Source organism: Anarrhichthys ocellatus, unplaced genomic scaffold (genome assembly GCF_004355925.1).
Source record: "Anarrhichthys ocellatus isolate YVR2014 unplaced genomic scaffold, GSC_Weel_1.0 scaffold194, whole genome shotgun sequence".
NCBI classification, from domain to species: domain Eukaryota; kingdom Metazoa; phylum Chordata; class Actinopteri; order Perciformes; family Anarhichadidae; genus Anarrhichthys; species Anarrhichthys ocellatus.
Genome location: NW_022280224.1, coordinates 140,604 through 160,142, shown reverse-complemented (window position 1 = coordinate 160,142; position 19,539 = coordinate 140,604). Strand labels below are relative to the sequence as shown.

Here is a 19,539-nt window from a genome sequence, read left to right as displayed (position 1 = left end):
AGAGAGACAGACAGACAGAGAGAGAGAGAGACATAGAGAGAGAGAGACAGACAAAGAGAGAGAGAGAGACAGACAGACGGACAGAGAGAGAGAGAGACAGACAGACAGACAGAGAGAGAGACATAGAGAGAGAGAGAGAGAGAGAGAGGGAGGGTTGATTACATTCGCTGGAACAAAGTGTGAACATGAATGTCATTATTTCATTTAGTGACCATTAGGTAATGGGCTTGGGCTTGAACACTCGTTTGAAGTTGCGCAGACATGTAGGTGTTGAGAGAGAGGGTTTACGTAACCAAAAGTTCCCAGACCTAGTCTTCAAAACACCCACGATACCCACTGAAGAGATGCTCAAAGTGATACAGAAGCTCCTACCTGCCGACTCATTGAAAGTCACGGCGGATCAGAGAAAAGCCTAGATGTCGAAAATACAAAAGTAAAACTCTGGAGGTATTAACAGAACATCCTCAGGCCAAAAGCAGCCACTGCATGACGTTAGGAGAAACTCCTAAAAATAATGTACACGACAGTCCTAACTTTGAGATTGCTAAGTTTAAAATTACGACTCTAAAACAATGCAAACATCTAAATAATTCAATACCAATACTGAACGATCCATCCATCATCTTTAACTGCTTATCCTGTTCATGGTCGCGTGGGGGCTGGAACGAAGGCAGCTCTCCAGACCCTCACAGGGCTGACATATAGAGACATTCACGCTCACATCCTACGAGTCAGCAATTAACCTAAGCTGCAAGTCTTTGGACTGTGGGAGGAAGTTGAAGAACCCACGCTCTCACGGGGAGAACATGCTAACGCCACACAGAAGGCTCGTCCTCTTGCTGTGGGCTGCACGGTGCTATCACACCCCCGTGCAGCCCACAGGCTACAGCAAAATCCTTAAACATCAGCCAATTAAATCAAAAGCAATTAAATAATAGATGAAAGAACATTGAGTTTAAAATTATTTTTTATTTATTAATTAAAACTGTAAAAATTTGTTTAAGAAAAATTTGACATGATCTACAGTAATCATCAGTAACAGTTCAGACAGAGAGTGGAACCGCAGGACGGGAGAACACGAGAGGCTTCCAAAACAAAAACCCAGAAAATGAGATGAAAGATGAAGCTGATGAGAAGCTGATGAGGGATCAGCTGCTAGAATCAGGAAGACACCACGGTAGCTGTAGAAAGTGACGTGTCGTGTCGAGGGCCGTCCCCGACCAAAGAACTTCTTAGTTGACCAACACTGATCGATTAGTTGATTTCATTTCTCCACAAAGAATCACACAAAAGCACCACTTTAAATCTTCTGTTTACCAGAAATGTGTTCATAAACTTCTTGGAAATAAGTGATTCAGCATGAAATAAGTTGACAGAAGACATCTTAGTCGGCTAAGACTAAAACGACCATTTTGTCGACTAAGAGGGGGCAGCCCTAATGTGTCAGAGTGCTGTTTGTGAATGTAAAGAGATTCTGTTTTTTGTGTCCATCCACTGAGATTACTGAGAAACACTGTAAAGGTTTTTTAAAGGTTTTTTAAACGGACTTCTGCTGATACAGACACCGGCTCAGAGCAGGACTGTGCAGCTGCTGAGCAGTTCATGACCTGCTTTACTCTTCTTTTCATTTTCATTTGTTGACTCCATCCGTCTGGTTAGAGCGACCTGCAGTTTTATTTTAACTTCCCACTCCAGCAGAGCACACGCAGGCGCACACACACACACACACACACACACACACACACACTGCACCACTGTCCCACACGTGACACAACTCATAGAAAATAACCTACAGCACTTATTGAAAGACTCCTTCTTAAAAGTAGCGAATGTGCTCACCATGAGGAAGAGCGGCTTGTTGATGTTGGACAGGATGTGGACGGAGTTGGTGGTTACGGACTGAGCTCCGGCACACCAGGCCAGAGTGTAGAGCCACGGCTGGCTGATCACATACAGGTTGGTGCTGATGTTCACCGACTGGTACTTACTGGAGAGAGAGAGAGGAGGGGGGGGGGAATTATTTCACTACCTACGTGTATATTGATGTTTTTTCTTCAGCAATGACTATTTTAACAGAGAAAAAACTGAATAATTCGTATTTTTTTACATGTGAAATCATTTTCGCCGCAAAGGAAAAAGAGTGAAAAGATTCAAACTTCAATCTAGCTGACGGGAGAGAATACTGTTGAACTTGGATGTAGTCTTCAGTGATCCTCCATCTTTACTGAACTGGGCTGTAAATATTGAGTGGGTGTGTCTTTCTTTGGGCCCTCTGCAGTCTACTCAGTGGTTAGATTGAAGAGCTTTAAACTGGGATTTCTCAGTTCATAGCATAATATTCCAACAGTGCTTTTGTGATTATTAATCTATTTTATTTTTGTTTTAATATAAAAAACAATTGAAATATAATTTCATAATTGTACCTAATTTAGCCTCATTAGGATTAGGAGGAAAGGGTGGAGAGGAGGAAGAGAGTGGTATTATTCATCACAATGACAGTATTGAATTCCCCTCACTCTGAAACACACACACACACACACACACACACACACACACACACACACACACGCACACACACACGCACGCACGCACACACGCACACACACACGCACACACACACACACACACAGGTATCTCTCTCTGTATGCCTGGCAGATTGTCGGGATGAAAGCGTCCTTTGAAAATCTAATGACCATCTGTTGAGAGATACAGAAATTGTTCTTTGCCAGGTTGTCCAGCCTGGAGTTGTATAATCCCCAGGAGTTGTATAAACTGGTTATTATTATTTCTGAAGGGTTCAAAAGAGCTCATTTCAAATGGTGCGATTTCATCTTAATCAAAAGCTGTTGATACAGCGAGGAGCCCCAGCTGCAGCGAGCAATAGAAGCTAACTCTGTTTTGCACTAAAAGCTATGCATATATTTTACCGTAGCTAATTGGGTTTCATTTGGGACGCACCAACACTGATATCAGTTATCGGGCCGATACTGATTAAAATAGCTGAATCAGGTATTGTGGTGAAAAAAGTCAGGTTACCTTATACATAGGGATGGGTATCGTTTGGATTGTTTCCGATACCGGTGCTAAAACGATACTTTTAAAACGATACCGGTGCCTAAACGGTGCCTGAACCGATACTTTTTTCTTCAAATTGAACAATATATTAACTGCTTAAAGTATACTATAAATATAAATAAATACAAAACACTTGGCTTCAAACTACAGCTTCAAACTTTTAAACTTCAAACTATGAACAATATATTAACTGTTAACAGTTTACAGTATACTTAAATAAATATAAATAAATACAAAACACACACACACACACTCTGTACACACACTACAGCTTCAAACTTCAGCAATTCTTTTGCAGAAATATGAGCATATTTGCCTCATATATTGCCTTCTCTGGCAAAATACGACACGTCTCATGACTTGTTTTATTTTACCAGTTGGTGGCGGTAATGCGCCAATTCGTCGTTTGCCAACCGCCACTACACCTCAAAGAAGAAGAAGAAGAAGAAGAAGCGTTCGCGTGCCTGTGGATGTTGTGCTTATGGGCGCCAGCGCTAAGTACCCCGTTGTAATAATACTATGAGTGAGGAGCGGAGGACCGAGGCTATCGTTACCTGCTGCCAGGACGGAGTCATCAGAGTCGTCTAAAAAAAGTATTTCAATCGGCTCAGGCACCGAAAGGAAGCACCGAAATCTGCGTTGCGTTTCGGTCCGGTAGATACCGGACGTATAGGAACCGGTGCCATATTGGCACCGCTTTTCGGTACCCAACCCTACTTATACATAAAATAATGATCCCAGTCCCCTCCACACAGCGAGGCATACAGCTCATTAATGAAACACCGGTACCTGATCGGTACTCACAGGTATCAGGATCAGGACTGAAAAAGTCGGATCGATGAATCTTAATTTTTTTTTTTTAATTATTTGTGCTTTTTTAATTTTGTAATTTTTATACCATCCACTTTTACAGACTGCTATGAAAGATGAATATGAACATGTAACATACTGTATGGGTCAATAGATTTGACTCTTTTCAGTCATTGTGGTCACCTTGTAAATGGTCCACATACAATGTAAGGCAGAGTACACAAAACATGAAGCTTGAACCATGAGGTTGGTGGTTTGGATCCCCGGCTCCTAATGCTTAGGTTGGGCTCAGGGCAGAGGTCAAATTTGGTGCAGGTACCTGTATATGCATATGACAATTCTCTAAAGTTTACTCTTTTAGTGTATGCTTACGAATTGTATCATGACAAAAACAAAGAAACAGCACCGATACTGATCAGGTGTATCGCACAGTGTATCCTACTTTTAATTAAAATGTCAAAGTTTACAGTGGTGTGTTTTTATAAACTGGTATCTAAATGAAAGCCTGTAAGTGAGAAAAGGTCTTGAATGATCCAACTCGACAGTTTGTCCTTTAGAGACAGAAAAGAATCACCATGTAATGTTTAACACAACCCTCTGATTACAATAATAACAAAAGTGCTTCAGAGCACAACTCTGAGACAACTGTTACCCCACAATGTAACACCATGATTCATCCAACCGTTGGTGAATAATGTGGCGCCACGGAAGCTGATATTTCCATGTTTTCAATGAGATATTGCAGAGAAGATAAATCACCAGCAACAAGGGGAACTGTGTGAGTTGTGTTAAAAAAACATGTCAACGTGAGAGTCACTCAACCATCTTTCTCTTCAGATTGTTCTCCCACAGCTTCTGGTTATGTACAAGTGCTAAACCTCCCACTCGTTTCTCTGGTAGGCCTGCTACTCATCTCCTCTCGTACCCTCTTCTCTTCTCAACCAACTCTCTTCATTTCAACTCCCATCTGCACCCAGTGTGTACCTGTGTGTACCTCCTCCACTGCTTCTCCTCACTTCGACCACTTCTTTCCTCTGCTGTTTTCTCCTGCCATGAACCTCTCACCCAGGTGTACTTAAGGTTTGATAGGCCTTGCATCCTGGTTAAAGTAAATATTTTTTGTAAATATATATAATCTATAATATACCGACAGACAGTCACTTGTAGAACCCGGCGTACTAGCAGCATGGCGTCACACATACGAGCCATTTAAGTGAAACTTCCACGATTTGGTGTGAACACAGCGAGATGGAGTCACCGTGGTGGCCATCTGTACCTTGAGTTACATAACTACACACATGTAAACACACACACAAATAGAGGAGACCATTGCATAAGCTCATAAACAGGTAAATACAACTGCACAATTGAGTGCTTGAATGTACTGTATGGGTACATTTAGGGGATATTATTTTAATTTCATTATTTTTTTGAATCTGTGAATTAATCAGGATTTGTTTTGGACATTACAATGCAAATGTCCACATTTTTATTTAATTCACTCAAATACATTTCCGCAGTACAATCACACAAATGTAGTTTCATTATTTCATGTTTTTCTCTGGTGCATAAATAGGAGCACGTCTGTATTCTCCTCATTTCTTTTTCAGTTTCTATTAGTGGTATTTCTGTACACTGTGGTGTTCAGTAAAATAACAAACATATTGCAACTTTTGTGCGAGGTTATATCAGTTTGGTGAAAATCATTTCAAACCAATCTGGGTATTTTTAGGTGACAATCTGTCAACAACGATGAAAGGGTTCGCTGCAAATTGTGCATGAATCGCTGATACATAAATGCAGCAATCACAAACATTTTGCTTAAAATTGCCGAAGATGTTTGTTTTTTTCATAGCGGTTATTTCTCTGAATGATGGTGTGTGTACCTGAACTGTTGTTGTGACATGGTGCTGTAGTGCAGGTTCAGTCTGGTGATGTGGCCGTCTGTCAGCTCCTGAATAGACGCCTTTTCTCCAGAGGTCTGCTGCAGCTCTGGGTCCACAGCCTGGACCAGCTCCCTGTCCTCAGCTGGCAGCCACATCACCTACACACACACACACACACACACACACGCACACACACACACACACACACACACATGGCACATGATTGTAAACAAACACACATCCATGTATGCACAAAATACACTTTCACCAATTGCAACAAACGGTAAATGAGGAAAAACTACTCTTGAGGTTGTTAAAGCCAGGGTTGGTGGGTTGGGGTTACCTGTGAGGAGTTGATGTGGGCCTGCACCACCTGGAGAGTGGTGTTGATGTATGACTGATAGTAGGGATGTCCGTACGATGGCCTGTGCAGGTCAAACAGCACTAGTTTATCGCTACAGGCCGCCAACTCCAGAAACTGGGCCAGTGAGGGAACAGACTGGTTCTGGGCCTGGGAGCAGTCCGCCTCGGACAGGGACGACACAGTCCCAAAGGGATCCCTCTGTAACAGAGTGCGTTGAAAAAAAGATGCTTAGTCATTCTGAGAATTCATAGAATTGTTTTTATAAAAAAAACTTATTTTGATTTATTTTGATTATTGAAAATCGAAAAAAATTGTATTTAGAAAAAGAAATACTAAATAGAAAAACAATATAAAACTCTTGTTGATGTCCAGTGGTATCCACTGGTATAACACACATTCATTCAACTGTTTTGTTTTACTTGGAGGAACCCATTTACTCTTCACTTTCTCTTACCAGATCATTGTTAGTGCTGTGCTCGTCACAAGAAGTCCAGGTTTACTACTTAACTAGGATGTACTCAGTGTCCTCTTGCAGCAAGAAATACAACACAATTTGGTTGCAAGATGGACATCAAATTTGCTATTAAAACAATAATTTACCTTTGAAAATCTTCCAGTAAATATCGGTAATAGAAAAAACAAGAAGGAGAAGTTACAGTGCATAAAAAGGTGTGACATTGATTGTCCAAGTAGCTGTATCGACGCTCCAAAATTCTCCCTCAACCTAAAGGTAAGGCAGATTTGCATAGTTGCTGTAGAGATGGAATTTGGAGATTTGTTTTCATCCAGCAACAATACTGTAATTTAGTGTTGAGAAGAAAAAAGCAAAACAAATGTACATATATACAACAGTCATACCTGTTTTAACTTTACAGTTATCTCTAAGTGATCTTTACATAACATCAAAGTTCTAACATCTTCAAGGTTACAATGTCAGTCATTCCATTACACTTCACTTCTGTTGTGCTGCATATTTTTGAGCGAACAAAGCCACGTCCCGAACTAAAAGCCTCACCGATAAGAACCAGTCGCCAGCATTCAGCTGCTGCAGCTCGGCCCAGGTGAACATGGAGGCGTCGGCGTGTGTTCGGTTTGGGAAAACCTCTGCGACATTGGTGGTTCTGCTCAGAGTGGAGTCGTGCATCAGGAAGGGAACCCCATCATAACTGCAGACAGAGGTGGGAAGGCCAGGACACAGAAATGAGAGGTAAGTGGTGATAAGGTGAGTAGGAATAAAAGGATAGGTGAGCAGAGAGGAGGAGTGAAAAGGAAAGGAAATGACTCAAGGAAGGGGGACGAGATGACGAGAGGATGATTAAAGTCACCAATAAGCATTTAACTCTATAAGTCTCTGTTCACCCCTCAAAACACCTGCAATCAAATTAAAGCCGTCTCACACACAAACACACAGGAACTACCAGTCTCGCCGGGGTCACCAGCAGCATGGGATTAAGCTATCCCGCTGCTAATCCGCCCTGTTTTCAGGCTGTAAAACAGTGTGCTAACCCCAGCTGCTGTGGGCTAATGGCAGGGCTAACGGCTAACTGGATTAGCATGGCAGTAATCACCTTAGTGCCCACTAAGCACGCTAGCGTGCTAGCGTCTGTTCTGTACAATTAGCACCAGACTGACTGCTCTGATAATTGTACATGTTGCAATCTCTCGTGTTATTCAACACTGTTAATGATTTCATAATTTCACTTTTGGTGAAACATAATAGGGTCACATTGAAACAATTTGTTTGATTTTAAAGATTGATTTTTAGGGCTTTTATTTCTTTTATTAGAGCTCCTGGAAAATGACAGAAAAGTACTGTACTTAAGAACAAATATGAGGTAGTAAGAACTTAACTTGAGTATTTTTCTTTTGTGCAACTTTATACTTCTACTCCACAATGTCTCAGAGGTAAATATTGTACTTTTTACACCACTAAATTTGACAGCTTTACTGACTTTGCAGATTACAATTTTTCATAACTTTCTTGCCCAGTGAAAACCAAGTATCTCCAGATGTGTTGATGCTGAGTGTTTGTGATAAACTGAAGGATGAAGTGTTCCTTTATGTGTTCATGATAATCCTCCTACTTCTTCATCTAAATAAACTCTTTAAAAAGCCTCTTGGATCAGCTGGAAAATGCATCGTCACAAAGCTGAAAACAGGACTGTTGATCTGTTTAGAGATACGAGGTTCTCACAGGACAGAGATGCTACAAACATGATGATCTTATAGAATACGATGCATTGATGTAGATTAAACCAACCAACAGGATATAAAGGAGTTAAAACATCTACAGCAGTGAAATGTAACATACACATTAATGCAGTAATATTAATCTACATTATATAATATAGTAAAACGCTGACTGGAAACATTTAACTGGACAATGAATACTTTTACTTGTAGATGAGTATTTTCACAGTGTGGTACTAGTACTTTTACTGAAGTAAATGATCTGACTACTTCTTCCGTCATTGTTTATGACAGATACAAGACTGAAAACACACACCAAGTTGATCTATTTACTATTATTTATCACTATTTTACATACACACACACACACACACACACACACACACACACACACACACACACACGTGAGAGCCGTTACTACCTGATGGTGACGTCAGTCTCCAGTCCTTCTCCTCCAGCTTCCACTGCCTTCTCAAACGACATCACAGTATTCTCTGGAGCAAGCTACACACGAAAAACGTTCCCAGAATGAGAAATAATAAATACCATAACCAATAAGCTGTCACGGTTCGGTTCAGTCTCACCATCGGAGCTCCTCTGTGTCCGATGAGTGTTGGGGCGGGTCCCAGCGTTCCTGCCTCTTTAATGCAGGGCGAGTACATTCCCAGAGGGACCAGGTAGAGGGAGAAGAGCACGGACAGGTAGAGTCCCAGAACAGCCACCTGACGCACTGAAGAACACACAAAGAAAAAAAAAACTTTGACTTGACAGACTTTTTATTACTTTCTTAACACAAGTTATGTTTGGCTTTTTTCAATCCAGGAATTAAAGGAGCAGTATGTTGGATTCAGGTGGATCTATTGGCAGTATATATATATATATATATATATATAAATATATAATATTCATAACTGCGTTTTTGTTCATGTACATTCACCCGAAACTAAGAGCTTCTTATGAAATCTGTGCATCACATCATGTTTTATAATCAACTATGCACAAAAAACACACACATACACACACACACACACAAGTCCATCTGCTACGCACACACAAACAAATCCAAAAAACAACAACAGATACACCTCGGAGCCTCTAAATATGGCCCAGTTGAGGGCTGAAGGAGTGTGGTAGCTGGAGTAGAAACTTACAGTAATCAGGATGAGATACAGTAAATCTGTCCTGATAGGATCAGCGTGGTGGTCTGGTGCTGATCAGCAGCCAAATGTCTGGTTTGGAATCAAATCCGCCCGGGAAGCTACATGTCTTCCATAAAGTATCTTGACCATTATCATTGATATTAACAATTGTTCAAACATACAACGGGAAACATGAAGTTCATCCACAATACATTGTCTTTGAAAAACGAATATTTACCAAACACTACATTTCTGCAGCAGGGTGAGAACTTAAACCACTGAGGTCACCAAATTAAGATTTCTTAGGGCGTTATTATTTAAAAAGCTTATTCATATGTAAATGCCAACCACCCTAAATGTGGAGCTTTGACTGTTCTGTTCCCTTTAGCTGACTTACATACTATAAGTTCTATACAGCATCTACTTATATCACTAAAGGACATAGTGAAAGGATAAGAAGGGCTCAGGGCTGATTGATGCAATCAAATAAATCAGTGGCAGTGTGAAAACTGGTACTGCTTATTAATCAACAAACTATATCGTGATATTGATTATGTTCCCTGTGCTACTGAGCAAAGCAATGTACTGCTGTGGATGGAGCAGCACCAAAACGTATTGTAGACACCTTAAAAAAATCCCTATTAGTTGAAGTGTAGGCTATATTTAGATTATTATCACTGCCTTACCTTGCTGTCAGACAGCCCTGTCCGACTGAAGCTGTTATCGATGCTCTCTTCAAAGCCATCAGACTCCATTGACAAAAACAGTCATTTTACCTCCCAGAACACAGAGGTTGCTGTTCTACCGCTGCCTCGATCGGTTTGTTTGTTTGCATTATTGTGTGACTGTGGTAAATCTGAACTGATCCTTTAAAACACCAAAGAAATAAAACATAACACAAGAAACACAAGCAGACTAAGTGACCAAGGCAGCAGTAGACCAGCAACTCCCGTGCGATGTCAAATGACTGTTTTTGTCAAATGAGTCTGGTACTCCTGTCTGTGTTTCCATACTGGAGGCGTGCTGGCCCACTGACTGTGGATAAGTACCTCATACTTCAACAGATCCAGACTGTCCCTTTAAAGCTCTGTTTCCAGCTTAAGCCAGCATCCATGAAACTACAGGCCTGGGTGGGCGTTCAGGTCAATACAGCAGAACAGGCGAGAACTACAGTATATTACATCCTGAGCAAATCTCTCACTTGTCACTTATCTCCTGCCAGGAGAGACCCCCGACATGACTCAGCATCACTCTACCCTGCTGAATCACCATGGCAACCAGGGACAGTATCCATGGAGACCAGAGAGACGTACAGGTCAGAGCCAATGCAGTGGAGAGGGAGTCCCAAAGACAAGTAAGAAGAAACAGACTGCAGCCAAATGGGCAGGTCGGGTAAGAAAAGAGGTCAGAAGGATGAAGAGGCAGAAAAAAACGGAGTGAATGAAAGAAGGCAGAAAGCATCCGGGAGACGAGGGGAGGAGCAGGACAAGGAGAAGGAGACATTGATTTTCTGTTAAGAGGAAGAGGAGGGGGAGAAAGAAGGTTGGCAGGGAGGTCTACAGCTGTACAATGCATGCCAGACAAGTGCGTCGCGGTGCTGACGGGTACGTTTGATTTTTAGAAAAGCTTTATCCCCGGCGGGCGGGGCAGCTCAGAGCCACTACAACTGAAGCCTTTAAGGCCATAACCCTCATTACAACAAGGTCCTTCAGCTCTTTGTTCCCTCCAGCTACAGCTGTTGGTTGTGCTGGTCTCTAGATTTATATTCTCTATAACTTTCCCCAACATCAACAATTTACATGTACAAAGAGATTAAATTTAACAATAAAAACTGCTAATGGACTAAATTAGTATAATAACCAAAGCAACCGATTAATCGACTAATAAATCTAAAGATTAAATGTTTGGTGAGATACATCTACAACCGCTGCGACTGGCCATTCTTACAGAGAGCCAAAGTCCCACCTCACTTCCAAAAGATCAAACACTCATCAGCTTGCTTACCTCTCTTGTTCATGCGGAAGAAGTGCAACGCTATTGGCCAGGAGAGGATGGCCATTAGTGAGACCGCGGACACGTGGAGGAACGGCGCAGTCACCTAACGATACAAAGAGGAAGAGAACGACAAGGTAAAAGACAGAGGATTGGCCAAAATGTCAATCATAAAGCACAAATTACCGTATGTGTAAACACACACAAAGATCAGAAATTCTCTCCTGTGATTGGCTGGTGTGTCAGGATCCACTAACCTGCAGCGAGAGAAGGAGAGTCTTCCATTCTTTGCTCCAGAGGTCAGACAAGATGGCGGTGGCTGTGACGGAGAAGGCCAACGCCACCACGATGCCAGTCTGACAAAAACACAGGAGGAGATAACACCACATGTGATATCTTGATGTGTCAGTGTTTGTGTTTATTCATAAGCATTATTATTATTATTATTATTATTATTATCATTACCTTGTGGCTCCAGTGAAGGTACAGCCTCTGTCCCTCAGAGAGCAGACACACTGCCAGCACCTGAACAACGTTTAGATATTCATCAAAACATGTTACATAAAGCTGCTTCTAGTCACTTGCTTCTCTATTGTTTGTATTTTGTTTTATTTGCACATGTCTACACTCTTTGTACTTTGTACTGCAACTGCTGCAAAACAATTTCCCTCAAGATGAATAAAGTACCGTCTTATCTTGTGTCAGTTTGGACCGGTCCAGAACATATGCGCTTTCTACTCAACTAGAGCAAACTCAACATTGTTAAATCACAATTTATTTTTGATGAACAATGAAATCCTTGGCTTTTTATGCCTTAGCAGATTCAAGAAAACTTGTTGATATCTTAACACTGCTGACAATATAGTTATACGCCTCAGACTTCTCTCTCTAAGGACAAAGTAAACTCTGTTGGTGCAGATTTCTCCTTCACTTCATGTGTGTGCGTTTTTCTGTATCATATGATAAGTCTAACTGAATATTTGTCCCCTCAAGCAAGGGGACAGGTACCTAAATACCGCACAAGGGTTTGGGGATAGATTTGTCTCAGTTTCATGAGTGAAGAGATGAACAATTGTTGTGTAAATAAAACACCATCCACAAATACAGAAAAAGATTTCTAAACTCAGAAAAAGATTTTGCAATATAAAAACAGATCTGAGTTCTTCCTGTTCCGATGTGAGGGTCCCGGGACAGAGGATGTCGCATGTTTACAGATTGTAAAGCCCTCTGAGGCAAATTTGTGATTTTGGGCTATACAAAATAAATTGAATAAATTGAGACTCATATTTTAGAAAAGATGATTATTCTGAAACAATAAATGAAAAATGTACTGATGTGTTGCCTGGCCCTCAGTTGCTACAGAACTAATGAAGATGGGATCACAAATGCTTTTCATTTATTTGTAAATTAATTTCACGTACTCAGATGTTATTTTGGTGGAATAAAAATTGTAATTTTACAAATCTTTTTTTGTATTTGTGGAAGGTGCTTTTTATTTACAGATTGCACATTGACACACGGATTGTCGATCTGTTCACACAAATAATATTGAGACAAATCTTTCTCCATACAAAGGGCTGGGAGGGTTGATGGCTAATGAAACACATTGATTCTAACACTCTGGTTTAATAAAAATAAAAATAAAATAAAGTGGCACTACTGCTCATCTCTGATAGAACAGAAGCAGAGAGGCCAAGTGTCTTGCTCAAGAACACTACAGTAGCTGTAAAGAGATGACAAAGGTTTTCTCAGCACATGGACTCTAGACAGGCTGAAACCCCATCAGTGTCCGTACCAACAGTAGAGCGATGTATGTGAAGAGAGCAGCAGCGACCACCAGCAGGACCAGAGACCAGGGAAACCAGAAGCCCAGAGTCCCAAAGTTGAACCTGAAGAGGCACGAGAACAACCAGTGTGCTTCATGATGTCAATCAAGTTTGAATGATGGGTTGGTCTTGTCATGCATTCATGTATTCACTATTAGGATGAGCAATAGAGTGCTGCAGGGATGATGGATTCTTGTTGGCCAACCCAGAAGTTAGAATCTCACTTTTTTCCTCGACAAAAAAGGATAAAAACATTTTTACATTGGATTTTGTATTGCAGAAAATGAGCTCTGTGGCAAACACAAGATAATATTCTCAAATGAACACCACTTTTATGATTTCTGAAGCATAAATACAACTGACTGAAGTGAAAAGCTAACATTAGGCTATAAACAAACTACACCACGGTGGCATGACTTCAACGTCACAACCACGAAGCTTCCAACTGGTAATTTGATTTCACGTGAAAACCTGTGTAGTCTCATTTAGCCACTAATTAGCAACCGCCGTGCGTAAGAAACATTAAAGCTTCAACTAATTCATGAGAGGAGTATCTACTGATGTACGGTATCTTGTATCATAGAACGAAACGCTAAAATCTCTTCAGCTTGTTTTAACCACAGACCATATCTCAGGCATCTAACCAAAAACCTTTCAATGAACACACTGACTTCGATACGAGGGAACCGGAAGTAGGAAACTGCTGACTCATTTCCTAGGTTTAGGACTCATACCTGCACCACTAACTCATTCCTTTATGTCTTAGACAACTCACCATAACAAGTATCATGGACATAATCCTTACATTCTGTATTAACCATGCAGTCTACACTACTACCTCAGGTTTCATACTGTATACTCTACATACACATCTACAGGTATCTGCTACCCCACTATATTTGATGACACAATCATTGTATATTTTGTATATATTTTGTATTGCACCATATTTGCATCTTACTGTTATCTAGTCTTTTTTAGTTTTTTTTGCACCTATCGTTATCTTGCATTTACACTCTTCCTACTTTGCAGTGCAACTGCTGCACAGCAATTCCCCCCGGGATAAATAAAGTTTTCTATCGTATCCCCATCACAATGACAACATGCCCTTCAAATCACAAAAACACTCCGACCAACAGGAGCCTGTGTGTGTACGTGCCAACTTGCATGTGCTGTGCTGTCACCCACCAGTCGAAGTCGATGTAGTCGTTCTGAGCTTCACTCCAGAAATAGAGGAACAAAAAACTCAGGAAGAAGGTGAGGATCAGGAGGCCAAAACTGCCACACTCCACCTGTAACACACACACACACACACACACACACACACAGAAGTCATGTATTATGTTTGGTCTAACCAAACTACCCACTTCTACCTGGAGAAAGTAGTTTTTAACGCTGTGCTCCAGTGTTCTGGGAAAATAAAGTTTTCTCATGTTAACAGGATTTACAGTCATAATGGGACTCCCTGATGACACAATCTGGCAGATACAGAGGAGCTCAATCATATTACCGAGTGCATATGGAAGCAGTATATATTGATAGAAGCTGACAGAGTGAATATGTGCTCATATTTTTCAGAGAAAAGCAGTAACGCACTGTTGGAGTCAGCAGGACGAAAAATCTGTCTGGGGAATCAATACTCTCTGCTCGATCAGCAAACCGACCAAACTCAACTCACTGCTGTGTGTGAGTGTGTGTGTGTGTGTGTGTTTGTGTGTGTGTTTACCCTGCTGCAGCAGCACTCTCCTGGCTGGGCCCGGGCTCTCTGGTATCGTCTCCATTGGCAGCCATAGAGGCCGGCCAGGCAGGACACAAACGGCTGGTGTTCGTACCTGATACAGTCAATTAGGAATTCAGATTATTGAAAAGAAAGAATAAAGACTAGCTCCATGTTTGATACTTTAAAAGAAGTTGAGTAAACCTTGCTGATCTGAAATGTGCAGGAGCTTCTCTAGTGCAGTGTTTTTCAACCTTTTCTGAGCCGAGGCACATTTTTTACATTAAAAAGATCCCGCGGCACACCAACAAACAAAAACGTTACAAAATGACACCTTTTAGTATAATACAGCATATCTACAGGGGTGTCAAACTCAATCCCAGAGAGGGACAAAATAACAAATTGTGACTACGTTGAGGGCCAAATAGAGTCAGCATTTAATAAACAGGATAGAAGGGATATTGGACAGAGTGCAAAAAGAATACATGTTTAGGTAGGCTACATTATTTTATGCATACGTACCAGAGCCAGATGTTTGGCATCTTTTCTTGGCTGCCAGTTCATTAATATCTTATGGGTTAGGTTCTGTGCTGTGGAAACCCTCAAGATGGAGTGAAAGTGTGCATCAGTGAGACTCCTGTGTGGGTTTGTGTTCCTCTTCATCACAGAGAACAGCTGCTCACACAGGTATGTGCTTCCAAACATGCAGAGCGTTTGAGCAGCATGTAGGCGGAGTTAAGGCAATGTTTCAGGGCTGAAGCTTGGAAACTGTGCTGCGCCCTCAGAGTCATACTTTGCATTGAGTGTCATTACACTGGAGGTCTATCAGCTCCACGGGTGCTCTTTCCACGTCAACTGCAAACGGATTGCTGAGCAGTTCAAATTGACATTTCTGAGCTCCAAAGTCGGCAAATCGGCGAGTGAACCCAGTTTATCAGCAAAATGCGCAGTCGGGAACACAGCGGTGGAGACTTTCACTGCATCACGCGTCTGTGATCACACGTCCCCGTCCCTGAAGCTGCAGCTTTAGCGCAGTGAGATGCTTCGTTATGTTGCACAAAAAGCCAGCTAACATCGCCACTTCTCGTCCCGGAGCTCTGTGGTGTGGCGGGCCAGTTATGATGAACATATATTTTCTGGCGGGCCGTTGTACCGAGGAACGGATATATGCTGACAATTTAATGACAAGTCTCTAAATGTGTTGATGCTTATAGGCTTTTCATCTGGGTTATGTTGTCCAGGGCCCAGTTCAGAGTCTGCATTTTTCCTTTTCAAATATTTCTCCATCGCTGTTGGTCTTGTCATCGCAACCTCTCCCGCATTTCATTCTACTGTCCTAAATGAACACACGGTCATTATTGCGCTACCTACTACCACCCACTGGCATTGAAGAGTATTTATTACTTAGCCAGCCGCTATATTGCAGCTCAGACGCTCAACAACGGCAAAGTATTTGCAACAACTCAGTATTGTTTTTTTGGACTCATTAAGTGAAATTGGACATTTTCCCACAGCACACCTGGTGATCTCTCACGGCACAGCGGTTGAAAATCACTGCTCTAGTGAACCGATTGAGCTGCTGTCAGCTTCAGGTTCATCTACATTAAAGCTTATCGACCGAATAGTTCTGAGTCAGGACCTCCGGCTATTTGAAGCATGCAGCTTGTGAAAAATAAAGAGTTCAATGATTCAGATTCCATCAGGATGTCTTTCCTTCTGCTGCTGATCAGGTTGCATCAACATTAAGTAGGCTGCCACTCAAAACTTACTTTTTGTTACTTTTAACTGTAGTCACAAACGTTGAGTTTAATCAGTCAGGTTTACCAAGTAGGTTTTCCCCAACAAGGCATTTGCATTGGTGGTTTGGTGCATAAAATAAAATATAGTCAGAGAAAATGATAATCAAGTACAACAGTCAAGAAACATAAATAAAATGAATCATTTGACAATACAAAAAAACAAAACAATGTTGAAATGAAATATTTTTTTAAATATGTAAAAGATTGTAAAAGAAAATGAGAGATGTACAGTATGAAGTATAGAGACTAAGGATGACATAAGGGTTCAGATTCAATAATCACATATGATCCCGTATTTGACAAAATGCAACCAACTCTCAAACTTTCATAAACATACAGTCACACCAAATTGCCAGAAAAATAAGAAAATAGCCCTCTGTAGATGATGCGTTCAGGTTCCCTCTGTACAGAAGTCTCCTTTTTTTCAGTCTATTTTAAATAACTGTCACAAACAAAAGTGTCTTTAAGGCAGCGTGAATACATATGAAATCTGATGACGGCGTAGGTGTGTGTTGTTCTGTACCTCTGCAGCAGCTGCCGCCGCACCACCTTTAGCTTCCCCAGCTTCAGTCTGGTCACAGGCATACACTCACCCACAGCCCGGCATCACAGAGAGAGACAGAGAGAGAGAGAGAGAGAGAGAGAGAGAGAGAGAGAGAGAGAGAGAGAGAGAGAGGGAGAGAGAGAGAGAGAGAGAGAGAGAGAGAGAGAGAGAGAGAGAGAGAGAGAGAGAGAGAGAGAGAGAGAGGAGGAAGGAGGACAATGGGACACAGGAGAGAGAGGAAAAACAGGCACCACCTTCACCTGGAGGGAGAGAAGAAGGTTTGAATCAATTTAAAATGCATTTATAGGAAAACTAGACTCAGCAGGACTTGTGTGTGGGTGTGGGTGTGTGTGTGTGTGTGTAGTCCTGGTTGTATTAATGTGGCCTGTTTAAACTAACCCAGAAGCCACAGAGACTCTCTCAGAAATACACAGTGACCTACATCTGGTAAGATTGTGAATACACAAGTTAACAGACCCCAAAAGAAGTCAGTCAGCAAACCGGCCAAACGAGCAACGTCCTGGACTCCACACTAGAGTTAAAACAGCTGATTAAAAACTGACATCATAAGAAAACCAGCAACAAGTATGATCCTCGATTCATCATTTAAGTCATTGTTTGTTTTAATACTATAAAGCTACAGTCGCTGACTTTAATAAAAATAACTTTGTGTCATATTTGCTCAAACTGTCACTATATTCCAATGATATATGAAAAAAAATGGGGTTCCTCTTCCTCCTTTTAGAGCTCCTAATGGCATTTGCAAGAGTCCTCGCCTGAAAGTAAAACAACCAATCAGAGCAGAGTCTCCAACACTGCAACACTGCTCGGAGCAATCTTCCTCATTTTACAGCGAAACGCTACACTAAAATATGTTTCTGAAATCTTATGATGTGAGAAATAGGCAACGCAGTGAGAGAATCTTGATTCATATTTGATCGGCGCTTCAGAGACTGCTCACCTCTGATTGGCTGTTTTCCTTTTTCTCCCAGATGTGCCATTAACACCTCAACAACAACAACAACGAGAGCAGCAGTGTGGTGTATTAAGATTAGTTATGCAACAGCTCTACATACACTGCTCCACTGAACCAGATAGCACGGCCACCCGGCTCATCATCAGAGAAGCAGGCCACCATCAGCCAATGAGTCGGAGCCTTCAGTGGAACAGCCCATGTTGGCTAACACGTTATTATCAAGGTAAGCGTGGAACCAGTTTAATCCCAGTCACACTACGCCACTAAGCTGTGCAACATTTAAACCAACATCTCATCAACATAATCACAAGTTTGTTCAACTTTGATCAAACACATTCAAATGCAGTGGCGGGCCGTCAGGGCCTGCAAGGCATTCTCTGCTTTTATCCAATCAGATTTCACCTCTGTGTCTCTCGGTAAGAACAGAGGCAGAGGCCTGCAGAGTCTCAGGTGCATCCAGTGCAGTTTAAGTGAATGGGGATGATATTGTTGATTGTCATAGTGTTCAACCAATCAGATCTTTAGTTTGACATGTTGGACGTATTCTTTGAGGTGTCAGCGCCTGCGAGCCGGCCTATAATGACGTCAGCATTACGTGCAGCTCAGTGTCCATGCAGCTCTGCCACGAGTGCAGAGTGTGCTGTGATTGGTCAGTGGGCGAGCACGTGACTATCGTGAAATGAAACAGCAGAGGCATGTCGGGTAGTGAATCACATCACGTGATGCAGCTCAGCCAATCAAATATGGGCATTCTGACTGAGTGAGAAGTACCACACACCATGACAAAGGGGGCTGAGACGAGGAAAGACACTGCAGAGCAGTACGTACAATGCTCAAGTTGTGAAAGTAAAATCATAAGACGATCTCGTTGGGCCGTGACTTGTCATTAAGGAGTGATGATGGGTCCCACAGCCAGACCAGCTGAGACCCACTGTCCTCCATGAGCGCAGAAAACATTATATTTTCCTAAATATAAGCTTCTGAATTTTCCAGATGCTCTAGTACTATTCAAACGTATTGCAAGTCTTGTACCGAAGGTTACGTAGATAGGTACGTGCATGTAATACGTACATAGGTACGTACATTTAATACGTACATAGTTACAGCCTTAGAAACTGATAACTGTGGTGCCATCATGTGGTTATAAGGTGGTATTTCAGCTGCAGGACAACAGTGAAGGCCTAGGTATAAAATGCACGGCCCGCCACTGTTCAAATGTAA

The 19,539-nt window shown here is 41.7% G+C and overlaps 1 protein-coding gene across 1 annotated transcript; it reads right to left on the bottom strand.

The window, feature by feature from the left end:
- Positions 1–156: 156 nt before the first annotated feature.
- On the bottom strand, positions 157–17,455 carry gdpd4a (glycerophosphodiester phosphodiesterase domain containing 4a). Its single transcript, XM_031878708.1, has 13 exons — positions 17,322–17,455; positions 15,009–15,114; positions 14,471–14,574; positions 13,252–13,345; positions 11,922–11,981; positions 11,714–11,812; positions 11,469–11,562; positions 8,910–9,055; positions 8,747–8,829; positions 7,151–7,301; positions 6,115–6,333; positions 5,772–5,929; positions 157–1,987 (listed from the first exon to the last, which is right to left on the bottom strand). Exons 1-13 carry the CDS (start codon positions 17,381–17,383, stop codon positions 1,570–1,572), a joined length of 1,794 nt encoding a protein of 597 aa, XP_031734568.1. The 5' UTR covers positions 17,384–17,455; the 3' UTR covers positions 157–1,569.
- Positions 17,456–19,539: the final 2,084 nt, after the last annotated feature.